This window comes from Nanorana parkeri, unplaced genomic scaffold (assembly GCF_000935625.1).
Source record: "Nanorana parkeri isolate BGI_ZX_2015 unplaced genomic scaffold, ASM93562v1 scaffold198, whole genome shotgun sequence".
In the NCBI taxonomy this organism is placed as follows: domain Eukaryota; kingdom Metazoa; phylum Chordata; class Amphibia; order Anura; family Dicroglossidae; genus Nanorana; species Nanorana parkeri.
The window spans coordinates 169,949-188,414 of NW_017306466.1; the positions used below are offsets into that span (position 1 = coordinate 169,949).

At 39.7% G+C, this 18,466-nt stretch overlaps 1 protein-coding gene across 1 annotated transcript in view; it reads right to left on the minus strand.

Moving 5' to 3' along the window:
• LOC108786220 (WD repeat-containing protein 64-like) overlaps positions 1-18,466 on the minus strand; it is a 125,006-nt gene that overhangs the window by 10,056 nt on the left and 96,484 nt on the right. Inside the window, exons 22-27 of the mRNA XM_018555470.1 lie at positions 17,855-18,017; positions 9,265-9,357; positions 9,117-9,175; positions 8,816-8,957; positions 7,046-7,085; positions 2,356-2,444 (exon numbers count right to left, since the gene is read on the minus strand). Of these exons, the coding sequence (XP_018410972.1) occupies positions 2,356-2,444; positions 7,046-7,085; positions 8,816-8,957; positions 9,117-9,175; positions 9,265-9,357; positions 17,855-18,017 (586 nt within the window). The remainder of the gene's footprint in view (positions 1-2,355; positions 2,445-7,045; positions 7,086-8,815; positions 8,958-9,116; positions 9,176-9,264; positions 9,358-17,854; positions 18,018-18,466) is intronic.

Below are 18,466 nucleotides of genomic sequence, written 5' to 3' on the forward strand. Positions count from 1 at the left end.
TGGCGGCGGCGAGGGGGGGCGGACCGGACCAAGTTTACTGTACGCCGCGGCAGACGCTGTAAGAGCTTCTGCGGTCCTCGCACTTCACCATTGCCCGATACTCATGTAAGGTTCCCGGGCGGGCCCCCGAAGGCTGGTCGAGCCCCTTACATGGATATCGGCTGTACCCCCCTGACGGCGGCTCTGTATGCAATGCGCCTAGGTGTGAACGAGACCTTACAGTTAACAATGCTGTATGTTCCATTCCCAGCAGGGACTGTCTGATAGTCAGTGTCATCTAATCACCAGAGATGGTAGAAATAATATAAAATGCCCAATTGGCCAGGTCAAATTCTGAAAGTAACAATTCCGATATGAATTCTTCTCTTAGATTATGACTTTATGGTAGAGATTGTTCCAACATTTTTAATTATCTTTAAAAATCTCTAATTTCGCTGCTGAAACAGACGTGTGTATAGTTTTCTTTACAGTGAGCAGGGGCTTTGTCATTTTGCTGGGGGAGCACCCTTACATCTTCCACCTGGTCTCATGATTCATAGAATATAATAATTTCCCAATGATGAGTCTATCACACATTGCAAACTAAACTGCTGCACTAAGTAAGTAAAATGCAATCTGCACCTATAATAGAACATCTAAAGATGAAAATGAGCAGAGTTGAACTAGAAAATGTTGTCTTTCCATTAATTTCTGAAATCTCATATCAAATCTTTTTCTAAAGCAAATTGTAGCAGACTTGCTTTTCATGCATGCAGCATACTTCAGCGCTTTGAGAAAACATTTTGTAGAGTGAAGTTTTCACACGGTGAGCTGGGGGCTGTCTTGCCTGGGGCAGCACAAAGTGTAAATACGCCGCTGGGTGCAGTAGAAGCACTAAATACCAAGGCCAGCTGGAGCCAGACAACTAAACCCATCTGTGGCTGTCACAATAAAATGGGAATCACGCTGGGCTAGCTGAGTCCAACATGTACTTGTCACTACTCTGGACGGACTGGACTGTGAACATTGGCACTAAACACATTTTAATATCTGTGATTCTCATTCTGGCTACAAGAAAACTTAATAATCAATGCTCTTAATTACCAAAAACAATACTCAGTATTATTACCATTTCATATATTAATACACATAAAAATGAAGTGATTAAAACTGAATTCCTTTAATATGATCATTAATCGTGGGAGACCAAGTAGAATACATAAATCTCTTATTAATGCCCATGCAATATTAATGAATAAAAATGTAACATTCTCACCCACTGTAAACACGCACTCTATGGGGGAGCTTTTCTGTCCCTCAGATTGTTGCCATACACCAAGTCTCTTCATGTTAATGACCAGCAAATAGAGATTGCATGTATTCAATCATTAATATTGTATGACCAATAAATGGAGATTTTATTCTTTTTTATGGTCTCCCACACTTAATGATTGAAAGTATTTTAATACATTAATTTTTCTGTGTAGTAATTAAGAAATGTTGAGCACACTGTCTATTATTAGGAGCAGTCATTACATTTGATGTAATTACCTAATTAACCATTAGTAATAATTAAAGATCCGTTTTGAACACTTATCACATCTGCATACAATTACATTGTTTCACTTGCATGTTTCTATTGTATTTGCACACTGGTCTGAATAGCTATCTGTGACTGTGCCACAAGGGACAGATGAAGGTGGGGTAGTTCTAGTGATGGTTAGCAAAAGTCATGTGACCAAGATGCAGGATGTGTCAGAGAAAGAACTGCCATGGAATATATGGTGTACCGTAATAGTGGGGTGAGTGATTGACCAGGGAAACATTGGATGAGTAGGGTAATAGATAGGTGACTGTGGGAATGGGGAAATGTTGGGGTGACGGTGGGTGATTGTCACCGACAAAGTTTATCCACTCTGCCACAGAAATTGCATTTCGATTCATCCAGTCCTGAGATTTAAACAGCTGTGACAGGCTATACAGCCAATCTGCTGAACTGAAACTTCTCTAGTGTAGGTAAGCAATCAATCTAGGTTACCTACGCGCTCCTCAGCCTTTGATTGGGCAGTGAGGGAGCAGCAGTAGTTCACCCCTTTGGCCACTTTGCTATCTCCTGCTGTCAGTATGCTGCTTGCCTGCACTGCAGCCCATCTGATTGGCTCCTAATGCTGCCCCTCCTTTTCCCAGTCTGAGTACATCAAGTAATTACATGAGGTTAATACCAAGACAAATGTAGGTATTTACAAAAGTTGGTTTAATTGTGAACAGTGCAGGCTTACCGTTGGTACTGGGACTCATGAAGACAGAAAATGACTGATGTAGATATATATATATTACATACATTGTATTGCATAAAGATAACCAAAACTAATTTACCTATAAATTCTCCATTCAGGCTCCAGAGCCTCACTGCACAGTCTATGGATGATGACAAAACCACTTTATCTTCATCTATCACTTCCAACCTGAGAAATAAATTACTATGAAACATATAGCATATGCGTTTATATAAAACTGCATCTACAACAGACAAGACAACACAAGACAAGAGTATGTTATTTGTAAGGGTAAGGATCTTTTTTTTTTAGCTATATGACTGTAAGGACCGCCTTACACTACTCAAAGTTTGGCCGTGTGAGCAGAACTCCGAGCAGTGTGTGGCCGTGTTGGCACTCCCTCTGTTCGACTTTTGTTGAAGGAGCAGGTCAGAAATGTTTTGCCTGACAGTGGGGGGAATCGAGTGTTCTCGTCTGCCGGGCTAAATGAGAAAACACAATAGGGGGATTTATCAAAACTGGAGCAGAAGAATCTGGAGCAGTTGACTATAGCAACCAATCAGCTTCTCTCTTCAGTTTGTTCAGTTAAGGTTTGAAAATGAAAGGTGGATGCTGATTGGTTGCCATGGACAACTGCCCCAGATTCTGCCTGCTCTAGTTTTGATAAATGCCCCTTAATAAGTAATAACTTTAGTCAGCTAAAGTTTCAAATCTAACTGGACTCAGCTAAACAAAAACTTTTTTTCTGCAACATTTATTTCCTCTGTCCTTGCATTGAGCCCATGTTGCCCAATACAGATGACTAGACATGGCATAAATTGGCCTTAAGGGTCCTTGTGTTTTAGCTTTGTGAATTGAGTTTTTAAAATGATAAGAATTAATGTCATGAATCTGCTCACAGTTGTATATACATTTTCCCATTGAAACTGGTACTTTTACCGAAGAGAAGACCCCCGCTTGCCCTCATTCTGCTTTCTCTAGCAGGGAAAGCAGGCGCTGATATCTTCCAGCCTTTGTTCATACTGAAATAAAGTATTCAGTTTACACTGCTGGCAGTGGTTGGGAAAGAAACAAGGGGACCCTCACTGCCTATCACCTCTTACTGATATCTACAAGAAAGTGTAGAGCAAAAAGGTGGTGAAGCAGTTTCATGGCTCTCTGCTGCCCTCTAGTGAAAGAGCTAAAGTGAGGGCACAATCCTGCAGATCACAGCTATATAAATCTTAATTCTTATAGTACAGTGGTACCTCAGTTCACAAACTTATTTAGTTCCACGATTGGTCGCGAACCGAATTGGTCGCGAACCGAATTGGTCGCGAACCGAATCAAATTTCCCCATAAGGTTCAATCTAAATAAGGTTAATCCGTTCTGACCCCTACGAACGTAGTCGTGAACCGATTTTGGTTGTGAACAGAATCACATTTTTCCATAAGGTTCAATGTAAATAAGGTTAATTAATTCTGAACTATATGTAAAAAAAAAAATGTAAACACAAAAATATGAAACAAAGTACAGTACAGTATGAAGAGAGTGAACACTAGCCATGCTGGATTGAATAATACTGTACTGTATGTGCTAAAAAGCTCACAAAAAAAATTCACAGCAAGTGTGCACACGTCTATCTGCGATCGCAATCTCGACTAGAGGAAGCCACGACCACGTGTCAGAGTGGGGAAGATGGCTGCAGTCGTGTTCGTCATCCGATTTGGAGTTAGTGAACGGAAGTAACATTTTGCTGAACCTCCTGTTCGTGAACCGAATTCTTTGTGGACAGAAGCGTTCGTGAACCGAGGTATTACTGTATATTCACTCTAATGTACAAAGCTGAGTGCTTGAATGCAAGATCTTTCTTCATTTATCCAAAAACTGAAAATAATCCATTTTAGTGCATTACAGGAGCATATACAGAGACCTGATTTCTATTTACTAGGTGCACACAGTTTGTACATTTTAGAAATGTCCAAAATTCCTTGACTATAATGTATCTTCGCAGGACAATATTTTAGTAATCTAGTTTGGATCTGTTACTCAGTTTCTCTGACAGGTTCCTGACATGTCTGGTCATACTCCTGAACTTCATTAACATTTAATGTCATAACACACACCACACACACACACGTATGTCTCCGGAATGAATGCTTGGAATGACCTTTTTCACACATCCAACCCCCACCTCTAATATTTATGGCTAGCTTTACTATAATATTTAAATAATTTATTACACCATATGACAACCTGCAGATGATTTAGACCTGACATATAGTACTATAAAGGGCTTTCAGCTATATTCAGTTTCCTAGGTTTCAAGGAAACGGATCTCACAGATGTGGGGAAATAAGGAGGAGGGTGGGTGGGTGGAAGGAAGCGCATCCTGTTATTTTGTATGTAAAGATGTAAAGGTCATATGGTGGTGTGGGTGTCATAATGGATCAAAATACCCTAAAACCATTTTGAGCAGGTAATGAGCATCTTCATTTTCTAGAGGTGGTCCTAAAACCATTAAGCAGCAATCCATCCTTTATCCAGGTAAACTATATATTCTAGGGCTGGTACCCAGATAGCAAGCAATTGAGCTGCAAGTTTGAAAATGACTTGCTAAACTATTGCAGATTGCCAAGCTTCACAATTTTGTTGCACAATTACAGCAAGTCTGCATGGCAAGTCTCCAGACCAGCGAGCTTGCAGAGCTCTTGCTAAGACCTGCAGGACTCTTGCTGTAGACTTGCCAAGCAAATTTGCTACAAATTCAAAAAGTGTCAACTAGAACTTGTGCTGCGAGTGTTCCGCAAGTCTACAACTTCCAGGAATGTGTGCAGCAAGTTAACAAGAATTACAATTTCACCCTGCCACAAGTTTGTAGCAAGTTATCCTTGCTATCTGGGTACTGATTAACATTTTCATGTTCAATTAATCGATTTTTTTTAAAATCGATTAATTTTCGATTAATTATAACGCACATACAGATCCAACTACATTGGCCAATACACATACAGCACAGCAATGAAGTAATAAAATGAACTAGGATCACACTAATCCAGCACGTTATTAATCTCACATGCTGCACTCAATATGGCCGCTGCTTGAGTGGGGCAACTCAGAATAATAACGTGCCGGATTAGCGTGATCCTAGTTCATTTTATTACTTAATTGCTGTGCTGTATGTGTATAGGCCAATGCCTTGGCTGGCGCTCGTGCAGAAAGCTTCTTGGACAAACTCACCGGCCCAAGCGGCTCCATTGGCTAACGAAGGGAAGGGGGGAGGAGTCCGGTGACATCACGGACATCGACGTCACCGGACTTCTCCCCCCTTCCCTTCGTTAGCCGATGGAGCCACTTGGGGCCCGCAGTACGATCGCCCACACAGGAATGCGTAGTCATAAAATGCCCTGGGTTCCAGTGCGGTGGGATGGCAAAAAATCACCCTAGAATGCAAGGAGACTTTATGTATGCGATCCCTTGAGTTCCGGGCAGAGGACGTTGTGGTAGACGCACAGGCTAGTGGAAACAAGCCCTTGGGGCGAAATTTGCACAATGTACTTAACGTCATTGTGTACAATGCAGGACCCTGCATTATAAATGACATTGGCAAGGAGCGGCCACATGACCAGAGAGGAGGAGTGATCTTGGCGGACCTGTTGTCCGGTGTGGAGGTAGCCTGCAGGACTGTAGGATAAGGTAAGTACAGCACTCCATAAGCTCCCCAGACTAAACCAACATTATATACAATATACATAGTTTGGGCTACAAATTTTTTTTTCTCAATGACCTCAACATTCTTCTGTATACTAATCAGTATCACAGCTTTTTCATAAAGTAACTGTGAAGTTTTATTTGGCAACAGTAGACAGCAGAAGTGTCTCTGAGTAGGTGGTGTTTGCAACAGATTTCAAACTAGACTACTTTAACAAGGAACACAAATGTCTACCACTTCTAAAATTAAATCCATGGACATACTCCAAGAAATAAGATTATTATCAGAGCAACACCATCCCAGTCATCATTTGGCACAATTCACATGTATATAAGTTCATGCAGGCATTTCAGACAGACTGAGGATGCTACAATGTTGGAAATTAATCTAAAAAAAAAGCAGCTTTGTTTGAGGACAAAAAAAAGTAATTAATCGTATTGTTGCATACAAAATTCATAAAAATAACACTAGTGGGTGCATTAAACAAACTTGTTCAAACATGGCGACCACTTGCAATCTTCTATACCACCTATGGACCGTGCATTCAGAAAATAACATTTATCAATTTAATGTTGAAGGATGTGGGCTTATTTATGATTGGCTGCAGTGCATTACCACACACTACAATATGTCATTAAAGGGGCCGTCTGTTTAATGTGTAGATCTCCTATATGCTTGTTGTTTGAAGATCAGCCATTTGGATTATTTTCTAAAAAAAACTCTTAATAAAATGGCAAAAGACAGGGAATGATTTATTTCTGAAACATATTTTTTAACCCTTGTGTGATTGTATTATTTTATTTCTGCCAGATGGATGGATGAGGAGTCCAAAAGACCCAATTCTGTGGAAGTTAGGATGGACATAAAATCTCCCTATTTTGAAAGCTTGCAGGGAGGTGCTTTCTATCTAGTGAAAAAAGAAGGAGATTTTGCCAGATTGAGTTTAAATTAACCTGCACAAGGAAAATGACAATCGGAATATGACGTGATATAAATGCGCAACAATTCTACCCTTTCATAACAGACCCACAGTAATCTAGTCCAATGTTTTTTCGGATATACAGGTATATTACAAGCAATGTAGTGTACAGTACTCACTCTGTAATCATGTCCACATGTGCTCTCCATTGACAGACACCTGTAGAACAAAAAAAATATTATGAATTAGAATGACATTAAATTGATAAAGCTTGCAGCATATTTTATTCTTTGCTAGATTCTGCTACAGAATATCTGGAGAATCAGCTACAGACAAACCAAGGATGTCAGGTGCTTGGATCATTTTAGAAGGAGTTAAATAGTGCAGATTAGGGTAAACTAAGGGTTAATAATGAGTTACATAGGAACACATTTTCCAAAAAAGGAACAAATTTTATTTTACATCTCAGGTTGCTTTAACTGACTTCATATGCAGATTGAACCTTGTCCCTTTGATCTGTAGATGCATGAAACAGAGTAGGTACAAAAGTAACAATGTTACTGTATCTCTTCATCTCGCATCTGAACAATTTTTATAAACATTGCGTCAGATTTGTCTTTTTTCAACAGCAGCAACCATTACAGCTGCAGTATTTTCATCAGCTATTCTCAAACTTTTTTTTCAGCCTCAGCCCCTTTAAAAGTAGGGATGCACAGATACAGATACTAGTATCTGTGCTGATATCGAGTATTTGGACAAGTACTTGTACTCGACAATCTATACGTCCACATTTTTTCTTTTTGGAGTAGGATAGTGTCCGATACTTACCCCCCCCCGATACCAGAACTTCTGGTCAGAGGGAGATTTCCTCTGACCGGCAGTGCCGCGAGAGAACATGGAACCGGCTTCCCGGCCAATCAAGAAGGCGGGTGGTGGGTAATGACTCGCCGCCTGGCTTCGTGATTGGCCGGGAAGCCGGCTCCATTTTGTTTGGCTGCCTCTATGCTGATTGGCTGAAGCTGGCTTCCCAGCCCATCAGCACTGAGCTGGCCAAACAGCATGGAGCGGGCTTGCTGCCCAATCAGAAAGCTGGGCAGCGGATAATTACCTGGTTACCTGGGTAATTCCCAGGAAGCTGGCTCCATGCTAGCGGAAGTAACGGTATCGGCGAGTACCAAAATATAAATATTGGTACTCGAAAAACCGGTCCCCGTGCATTCCTTTTTAAAAGTATGCAAAATCTCAAGGCACCCAAATCTAAAAGTAAAAAAGGTATATGTAAAAAATTATATGTAGCTCCCCCCAAGATCTATACCATACACTTATTCTAGATAGGTGTCTGGTATTGATTTTAAGGGGAAAAACACACAAAAAAATTACTTCCCCCACCTCCCATCAGGGTTCATCAGAGGGTGAAAATGTCGGTGCCAATTAGGGAGCTTGCAGATGTTGCATTGGTGGAGGGGAGGTGCATATTGAAGGGTTTAGTTCCATTTAATAAGGGTGCACCCATTACACTGGTGTTACAGAACACTATGGTTTAACTAAAGAGAAAGCACAGCAGGAGCTGTTAACCTTCAGACTCTCTCTCTTTGAATACATTTCCCTATAGAGCAGAAAGGATGAGGGGATGAGTCACTGGGTGTGTGAGTTTAGGTTTGAGCTACTAAGCTCAGTGACCAGCAGACTTTTTTCAATAGAGATAGCTAAGAAGAATAGACCAATAAATATATTGGAGCCTGCTGTTGTAAAATTTCGCTGATACAAAAGGAAAACAATTATTTTTTTCTTATTGTAACATAATGTTATTCTTTAAAAAATGAATTTCTTTATTTGAATAAAAAATTATACTGAATCTGTTGGCTATTGCATGCTGTTGAACAATGCATCTTATAAAACTCTATTCACATCTTATGTATGTCAAATGATGTTACACAAGTTTAACTTACACAGTGGACGATCTTTCTCAGGCCCGTGTATGGAATACTCTTTAATGTCATAAGTATAAACGTATCCAATATAATCTCCTACAAACAACAGCGAATTGTCTTTATTCACAGCGAGACTGCTGACCTGCGTTCCATTTTTAGACTAAAGTAAGAAAAAGAATGATTCATTGTGGTATAAAATATCAACGGTTCAATTTAATTTGATTTTTACAAATTCAGAATATTTTTATGTATGTCTGCATTTATTACAGTCTCTTGTTCTTAAATGGTATGATGTGCACCAACTCCGACTGACACTTACTGGTTTAAAGCTTGCAGTCAGCTTCCCTCCATGTAGCAAATTCCAGAAATTGACAGAACCTAATTAACACATACAAAGTTTATTTTGCTTTTTTTTTTTCTAGAATACAAGTCTCGAGGGCCACTAATTAGCATTTATTGTACATTACCAAGAGGTCCATTGGAGACCAAGGAACCAGCTGCCTGTAACCGCACAGTACGTGTTTTCAGAAATAGAATCTTGCTAACACTTCTGTCTTTCACTGTAAAAAGAGCACATATTCAGATTAAAACAATGCAGATATCGATATCTGCAAATACAAATAACTATTTTATGCATTAGGGCTGATTTATGAATCTTCCACAATCTAGTGGTAGTAGTGCCATGTTATACGTTGGAAGATTGTCGTTTGAGCAGTACTGCCGCCAATAGATGGTGCTAAGGAGCACAAGAATTTATTTTGCTCCATTTATATTTATCTTACTCAGCTATAAAGTGAACCGGTTTGAATTGACCCCCCCTTCCACAGGCACACATACCATTATGTATAAAGAGTATTTTAATGGGAAAAAAAAATCTTAATTCCCATAGCAGACAAACGGCTTCTAACTGCAGTTTCTGCAATCCAGGTTTTGAAATGGAGAGTTGCTATGATCAGCCCCAGTATTAAGACATGTCCTCCCCTTTCCAATCTTACAGTGCTCGGGCCTACAATAGGTCAAATGATGTTATGGTGGGTCATGCCTATTTACCCCATATTTCAGAAGTAGGGAATTTTCGGTAGGCTCCAACACCACAATTAGCAAACTGAATTTTTACACAGTATACAGATTTAGACTCCAAGTACCTAGAACCAGTAATATTCAGCATGGGAACTCCAGTACTGGGGAAAAACAGAAACAGATATAGCCCAATATGCCCTAACCCTATCCTAATCCTTAGCTTATCCTTAGACTTAGCCTACCATAAGACTTAGCTCTCCCCCTCTCCCAAACCTGCTACTTAAGCTAACTTCTAAATCCAACCCCTAACACCCTAACCTTAACTCCGGATTTAACCCTTTACCTCATACACTTCACCTAAACTCAAAAAGTGAAGATATGGTATAGGAAAGAAACATAAACAATCGTTCATATGCTGATGACACTACGCTCATAGCTGAAAATTTGAAGAGCAAAGAGCCTCACAGAGAAAGTTAAAGAGCATAGGGAAAAGATGAAATGTTAGCCAAATATTAGAAATCTAAGGTTTTGACAACAGGAAAGACAGCTAATTTCAAAGTGGATGGTGAAAACATAAAAGTAGCGCACAGCTTCTGCCTCCTTGGGTCAATTATTGTGAGCAAAATATTCAGCAGTCAGGAAAGATGACGCAGACTGGCAATTGGAAAAGCAAGGGTGAAAGATCTTCAAAAAGTACTGATGTGCCTTTAAGTGCAAAGATCAGAGTTGTCCAGGCTATAGTATTTTCTGTCACTCTCTATGCATGTGGAAACTGACCCATGAAGAAACAAGACAGGAAAGGTATTGATTATATAAGACTTAATACCCAAACGGAAGACATTATTGTGAAGGCACACTATCTATGTGGTCACCAGGAGTCAACATTGGCTTGAAGCTGAACTCCAGGTATAAATATTTATGCATACTTATATTGGTCCACCTTGGCCCAATGCAAGTATACATATTGTATACTTGGTAGGGCCATAGGGATCCTGTAGATCACTGTGCTTCACAGCGATCTTCTGGTCCTGGTACTGTGCTGGTCTGGGCAACCTTCCCCTCTGCAGTGAAAACACAGATGGTAGCTTGCTGGGCACAAGGGCATTCAGGAACACCTAGTATTTTTATAAATTAATACTAGGTGTCTTCTGATTGGACGAGGGGGAGTGACCTAACATCGCTCTGGCTACTACAGTGTTTTACTGGATTCCCATGGCCTTACTGGGTGTAAAATATGTATATTTACATTGGGCTTGGCTGGACCAGTGTAAGTATACCAGCTTCTTTGGGGTCCCTTGGTGACCCCTGATGTCTCCATAAAGAGGACCTGTCACACCCTATCTGCTATTACATAGGGGTGCTTGTTAGCCTCCTATGTAATAGCAATAGGGTTAGTGTAAAAAAAAAAAAAAAAGTGTTTAACAGTTATAAAAATGAAAGTAACATAAAAGAAAAATTAAAAATGCAAAAAAATGTAAGTCCCCCGCCCCCAACGTGCACGCACATACACACGCGTCGGTGCGCCTACATGCGAAATGGCCAATTGTGCTACACATGTTAGATGTCGCCACGAACGTCGGAGTGAGAGCAATAATTCTAGTGCTGTCAATCACTGTTAGCACTAAACTGATGAGCGGTAAAAACGTTAAAAATGTTTCCCTATGTGAATTTGGGGTATTGACTCTTTTTTGCGGCTTCTGGGGCGAACGCAATTTTAAGGCTTGACATGTTTGGTATCTATTTACCCGGCATTACCCCGTCTTTCATATTTTACCAAAAAATTGGGTATTATATTATGTTTCTGTGCACTAAATGTTAATTTAGTTTATTTTTTCCTAAAAATACGGGTTTAATAAACATTTGTGCAAAAACCGTGCAATGTAAAAAATTGCAACTAGCATTTTTCAATTCTACGGGGCCTCTGCTTGCAGAACATATATCATTGTTTGGGGGTCTGGAGCTGTTTTCTAGCCAAAAATGTATATTTTATCATGTGTGAGGAAATAGTAAGAAAATGCGTGGTTAAAATGACACACCAAAAAAAAATTTTTTCTATTTTTAATTTTAGTTTATTAAACTTTTTTTTATTTGTTTGCATTTAAAAATTTTATTTATTTAACTTTTAAAAAAAATTTTGTTTTTTTAATTTTATTTTTAACTTTTTTTTTTTAAACTTTTTTTTTTTTTTTACTTTATTGCTGGGTGTCAGGTACTCCCATGCTGATTGAGAGCAGGCAGTGGGCGGGTGCAATAGCCAGCCTGCTATTGGCTATTGCATTTTAAAATATCCAATAGCAGGCTGGGTATGGCTCCCAGATGTAGAGGAGACAGGGGGGCGGGGCAGAGGAGAAACGCCTGGGCCGGGGGGATCGGAGGAGCGGCGGGGATTTGAAGGGACACAGACCGCTGCAGCCAGCACCAGCGGGGAGGAGAACAGCGGCAACTAATCGATGATGAGAATCGTTACCAACGATTCTCATTATCGATTTTAATCGATTTAATTGAATAGTTGTTGCAGCTCTAATATCAACAACCATTGTAATGCAAGATGGAGATGGTGGTGGAGAAGGAATGCATAGTTATTAAGAGGTTATATTATAGTTTGGGCTTATAAAATAAAATAGTAATAATAGTTTTAAAATTGGTAAACGTGCAGGTCCAGATGACTTCTCCACCTTATTTTAAAGACATTTCCTAACACCTCATTTCACTAAACTTTTGATATGCTTACGGCCAATATTGATATGATACCGAAACCAGACAATACCCACATACAGGGTCCAACTTTCATTATACATTTCTAATCAGTTTTGACGTTAAGCTTCTAATATTTTTACCCTATGGTTGAACAACTTCTTAGGTTTCTTAATTAACAAACACAGAGTGGGTTTTATTCCCAAGTGCCAAGCCACTGATAAGGATGCTATATCTGAGTCATCTTGCACACAATTGTAAACAAGAACTACTATTACTTTTACTGGATATGTAAAAAGCTTTTGAATTTTTATCTAGGCCGTACCTAATGCCAGTTCTCTGTAAGTGGGGCTTTGGAGATGATTCCTCCCTTGGATGTAGGTGATGTATCCTCAGCCCAAAGCAGCACTTAGATACCATGGTTTTTAACCACTATTCTTCCCTATTAAGAGAGGCACCCATCAGGGGTGTCCCCTCTCTCCCATTCTCTTTGATATTTTAGTATTTCTTACTTCCCCAAACACTTCACTGCTCAGCCTTTTAGCCTCCCTCCACACCTTTGCATCAATTTATGGCTTAAAGATTAACCAATCAAAATCCACAGCAATGAGCATCTCTCTTACCCATCAAACCATCTCCCAACTGAAACAGAACTCCCCCTTCCCATGGGTCACATCTCTTTCTTATCTGGGCATTATTCAAACTCTGACATATGATACACTTCATCACACTAATTATACTCCACTATTAAACAAACTCAGATAACTTCTGCAAACATGGCAAACTTTCAATATTTTATGGATCTGTAAGATTAATGCCATAAAAATGAACTTCCTGACAAAGTTTTTACATACCCATAGAATTTTAGCTATTCCTGTCCCATCCCATGTCCTCTGTATTTTACCAGGAGCCTGTGTGTTTGAGAGAACTGTATGGACCTTTTTACTCACAAACATTCTCAACCATTAGAACTCTTGCTATTCCTTGAAGGGTGTTCTAGCTAAATATACAGTACCTTTGTTCCGTCTACATCCTGCAACATGCATTATGTGATTTTGCAATGGTACTGTTTGTATTACCCTATCTACTAATATAACCTGTTTGTACTTCATCTTTCTTTAAAAAAAAAAACAGTTTGTAAAAATAAAATAACAATAATCATCATAACATTAATACAAAACTGAAGACTAAAAAAATGCAGAAGATTGGCTCCAAATACATGGCCTATATTTTTTCCGCAGTATTATTTTTACATGATGTTGCTGTAGCAACTGTGGTAGACCCAAAAGTTTTCAGCCTGTTAGTGCGCAAAAATCAGCTTATAGGATTTATTATAATGAATGTATCACCTACAACAGGGGCTAAACTAACAAACCTGGGTATACAGCCTACTGGGCTCAATTAACATATATATTTTAGATTAGATTAGATTACAGTAGAAAAGGGTTAGATCCTTTGTTTTGTTGTTTTAATAGTTGTCTGTGGGGATCATTGTCACCGAGTCAGAAAGTGTAGTCTAAGTGTACTAGGTGAGGGAAAATCATCCAACGAGGGCACCTGGTCCTCCTTGGACAACTCTTTAAGTTAGGAACTCTGTTCAGTTTGGAAAGATTTCATCTTATTGTCTGTTGCATCTCCAGGACAGGAAATGAAGAGCAATCTCCCTGGCCCTTGTCCAGTGATACAACATCTTCATGCTGTATTTTTGCCCATACAGTATCTTTTGCCCAAGCTCAAAGTCTTCACTCATCTTAATTGTCCGGGCATATGTCCTCGGGAGTTAAGGTGCCCATACACTGCTCGATTCTCGGCGGGTTTCTAGCCTGCTCGCCCGATAGCTGCGGAACGGGCCGTTGTGCGCACGCGCACACTGCCCGTTCTGCATTGCCGTCATCGGAAGCCCGCCCCTCAGCGGAGCGGGCTTTCGATGATCGCAAGTACGATCTGCCCGTCCAAGGTGGGCAGATCGTACGGGCTTTCAAGAGGCATACGGCCATCGCAAGACAAAAGTCTTGCGATGGTCGTAAGGTGTATGGGCACCTTTACTTTGTCTCATGACTTACTTCCAGCATCTATCCATGCACAGCTGTCAGTGTACAGTTACTTATTAACTACTAGCAGGCAGGAAGTTATTTTATTGCAAAAAAGACATACAGTGTCTGCCCTACCATAAATATCTACCTGCTAATTTTGTATTGTATTTTACTATAGATGCTCTTTAAAAGAAAATTGCATTGGAAGAAATACACACAGTGGCCTCATTATAAGGTCCACCTACGAATAATAATGACAAAGGGGTGCACATGATCAGCAATAATACTAAGTGTGATGAGGGCAATCTAATGAGGGTTAAAGTTTAAAACTGATCTAATCTGACCTAGGTAAACTGAAATTAGATTGGCTGCAGCATGCCACTGCACTGCCTTATTAAAGTAGACTTGAACTCAACAAGTGAAGAATTGCTATCTTATAGGGAACATCTATACATTTTAATTGTCCCTAAGCAGTACCATAAAAGATTCACCCTTTGTCTTAAATAATTGCTGAAATATTGGTATTTGACTACTATGCCTACAAACTCATAGCTTTATATTTGCCGTGTAAGAGGCGCTGCTTCCTGTGACTGCTAGTCTCACAAGATTAGGCTTGCTGGAATGGCAGCTATACCTGAAGGCCTGTACTGTCTCTACCTCATTAATTTTGATGATCTGTGCCTTCTCCACCGCTCATGCTACTTCTTGAATATTCCCTTACCAGTCAACAGATCAGCAGCCACCATGGGGGCAGCATTAACATCAGGAAGAAGAGCCAAGCACTTCTACCAAAATGGCTACCTACCTACAGAGACACAGTGTAGAACAAGGCTTGCTTAGTCAGTGATGGGAAAAAGATCAGTTGCAGGAAGTCTACAGGCTGGTGACTAGTCCTTTGCCCTCTGTCTTTTTCGGGCACAGCTTCTACAGTTCAGGTCCTCTTTAGATAAGCCATGGCAGAGATAGACTTTAATCTTTTGGGCAAAACAAGGTCAAGATCTCATTGTTGCTCAGAATAAATTTTGTAACATGGACACGCTAGGTTTATGACATAACATTTGAGGGAAACATGGCCAATACTAAAAAAAAAATGTATCAATTTTTCTTAACAGGGTCAGGGGGTTGAAGTTTGGCAGCAAAATTTGTATGGGGGGTAGACTGGCTGGGGCTGGGATAGAGTTTAAAGTCTCTCGGACATGCAAACAACATGCAGTAATCGCCCTATCAATAAAAGTAACAATAGCTGATAACAAGGGTGGCAAAGAAGAGTGTTCTTTATTCAGACATAGTTTAGCACAATCTCTTATTGCAGCCTTGTGCTTGGATATGCTTTGCCATTGTGGCAGTTATGTGTTTGTTTCAAGCTAATTTTATGCTCTGTGACAGAGCTCTTGTACAACAGAAATTAGCATCTTCTATTATAATATATTACTATAGCAAAGCTGTGAGTTTCTATTGCTGTCTGCTGTCTATTGGGAGCTGCAGCAATTCTCAAGGGAAAACCTATTTGTGAACTGCTTGCTTTTCACATACCTATGAATTGTCGCATGGTACTTAAAGAGATACACTGTACTAGCTAATTTAAAAAAAAATCATAGTTATACTGTAATATATAAAGGCAAGATAACAAGTTGCTTCTTTTATGAAATGATTAGTCTCATTGCCAGCCATGCTGGTATTTGTAATTCTACAAAGACTGGAGAGACCGAAATTAAAAGTCTTTTCTGCTGTATGGCGGCGGTGCAGTAACAGATTTCACCAGCTGGGACTATAGCCAAGATCTACAATCACAGCCTCTGTGAAACCTGGAAGCTGTGGGGTTCAGCCAGGACCCTTTTTTTAATAATAGGAAGAGTCAGAATCAGATATGAGATATGTATTGAAATCTTCACTCATGAAAAGTGAAAATGAGTGACTTTGACTCATTTGTCTCCTCTCAGTTACACCCTCTTTTTTTTAAGAATAAGTACAATTTTTAAGTATATTCACACATCCCAACAGGCAGTGTTTCAGCTTCATACTCTATGGGACCTGGCAGAGAACCGCGGCATGTGTGCACATGCACAAGGTCCCCCGCTCACGTGCAGATTGCCACAGACCTCTGCCAGTCAATGGAACCTGGCAGAGACTTGCAGCATGTCTGCACATGTGTATGATCTAATTTCAAGATGGCAGCACAGGACTACAACGGTGCAAGGGAAACTTCAGCTGGAATGCAGTCAATGCTGGACTCCACTGACTAGTAAGTATGCTGTTTATTTATTTTCATACTTGGACAATTATTAGAAATTAAGATTTCAATTTAGCTAGGTGGGGTGACATCCCTCTTTAAAATTGGCATTTACATCATGCAATTTCCAGTTCACACAATTTCAATCTAATAAAATTCAAATGAACATTTCGTATACATCCTTTTTCATGGTACTTATACTGTTAAAAAAAGGGGGGCAAGCCATTTTTATCTTTAGTTTTAATCAAGTAAAAAAAAGATTCAAATATTTAGCACTGTTTCTGTTACAGTAAAGCAGTGTTAGACCCATGTGCTAATTAGCTTAAGACTTATGAGCAGCTGTAAAATATCTTCTCGTTTTTGTTAGAATAGGGTATGGCGTATTTATTACAGGTATTTTATAGCCCTGACAAGTTATGCAGTGCTCTACATGTCCGTACTGCACATTCCCATCAGTCTCTGTCCTCAAGGAGTTAACAATCTAAGGTCCCTATCTCATATGCAGCCAATTTAGACAGGAGCCAATAAACCTTCCAGCATGTCTTTGGAGTGTGGGAAAAAAACTGGAGTACCTGAAGGAAATCCACACAAGTACAGGGAGAACATACAAAACTCCATGCAGAGAGTGTAATGATTGGGATTCGAACACCTATGCTTTGTGCTCCCTATCTGCATATTTAAAGTGTCAGCTCCTTACTTCAGTCTGCCTGCTGATCTTCATAGGTGCAGAATAAATTGTTGGTCACAGTGCTGCAGCATACATACAGTATATCGGAATTATTTACCACTTCAGTTGTCCAGTAACACAATTTAGAGGACCTCTGCATGTGTCCTCATGTCTACAGAAGGACAGCACAGAAAACTCCCTTTTCATCATGGGTACCTATGATTATTTCAGGACTGCTCAGCTGTGGTATGCTGAGAAGAATGAATCATTAATTACAATTCTGTCTGTGTACCTGACATACACATACGGACGTCATAAAAACGAATGAGTGCTCTTCACACTGAGAATTGCCGTGTTTCTACGGAGAATAGAATTTTGCGGTTTGCTTAGTGAAGCTATTTACTTTCACTCACGTTTTATTCCTGCAGAGTCAATGTGAAGTGCTGTGTTTATCCGGCAGTGTATGTGACCTGAAATCATGTTCCAGATAATAATTTCTCCATCATAACTCGAGCTGGCAAGGAGATTAGGTGGATTTTGAGAAATACACAGAATGTCTTCACGGTGGCCTCGAATCTACAAGGGGAAAAGACAAAGTAAACTCTGAGGCTGTTTCCCATAATCCTCCACACTAGATATATGCACTCCGAGAATGGAAAAGTGTTTGTGCTCATAAACCTCATTAAACCAAGCAGAGCTAGTTATTGCTTACTGACATAAGATCTATCCTGTCGTATTGCTATGACAAAAATATGTAATGGTTTAAAATGTACAAATGTCATTGTATATGAACCATGTTATTCCTAAACCGCATTCAGGTATTTAATTTTGTAGGTATAATTCATTATAGTCTATGTAAACCATAAGGGCCAATTCAACTTTTTTGATGCAGCAAAATAAATGTCAAGTAAAAATCCCATTCTATCCTATCTGGGTGGTTCACATCTACGTGCTGCTGTCTAGTGTGAAAGTCAAAGGAAACTCTATGAGCCCATTCACACTGCATGCACATGGATCAGTGTAAA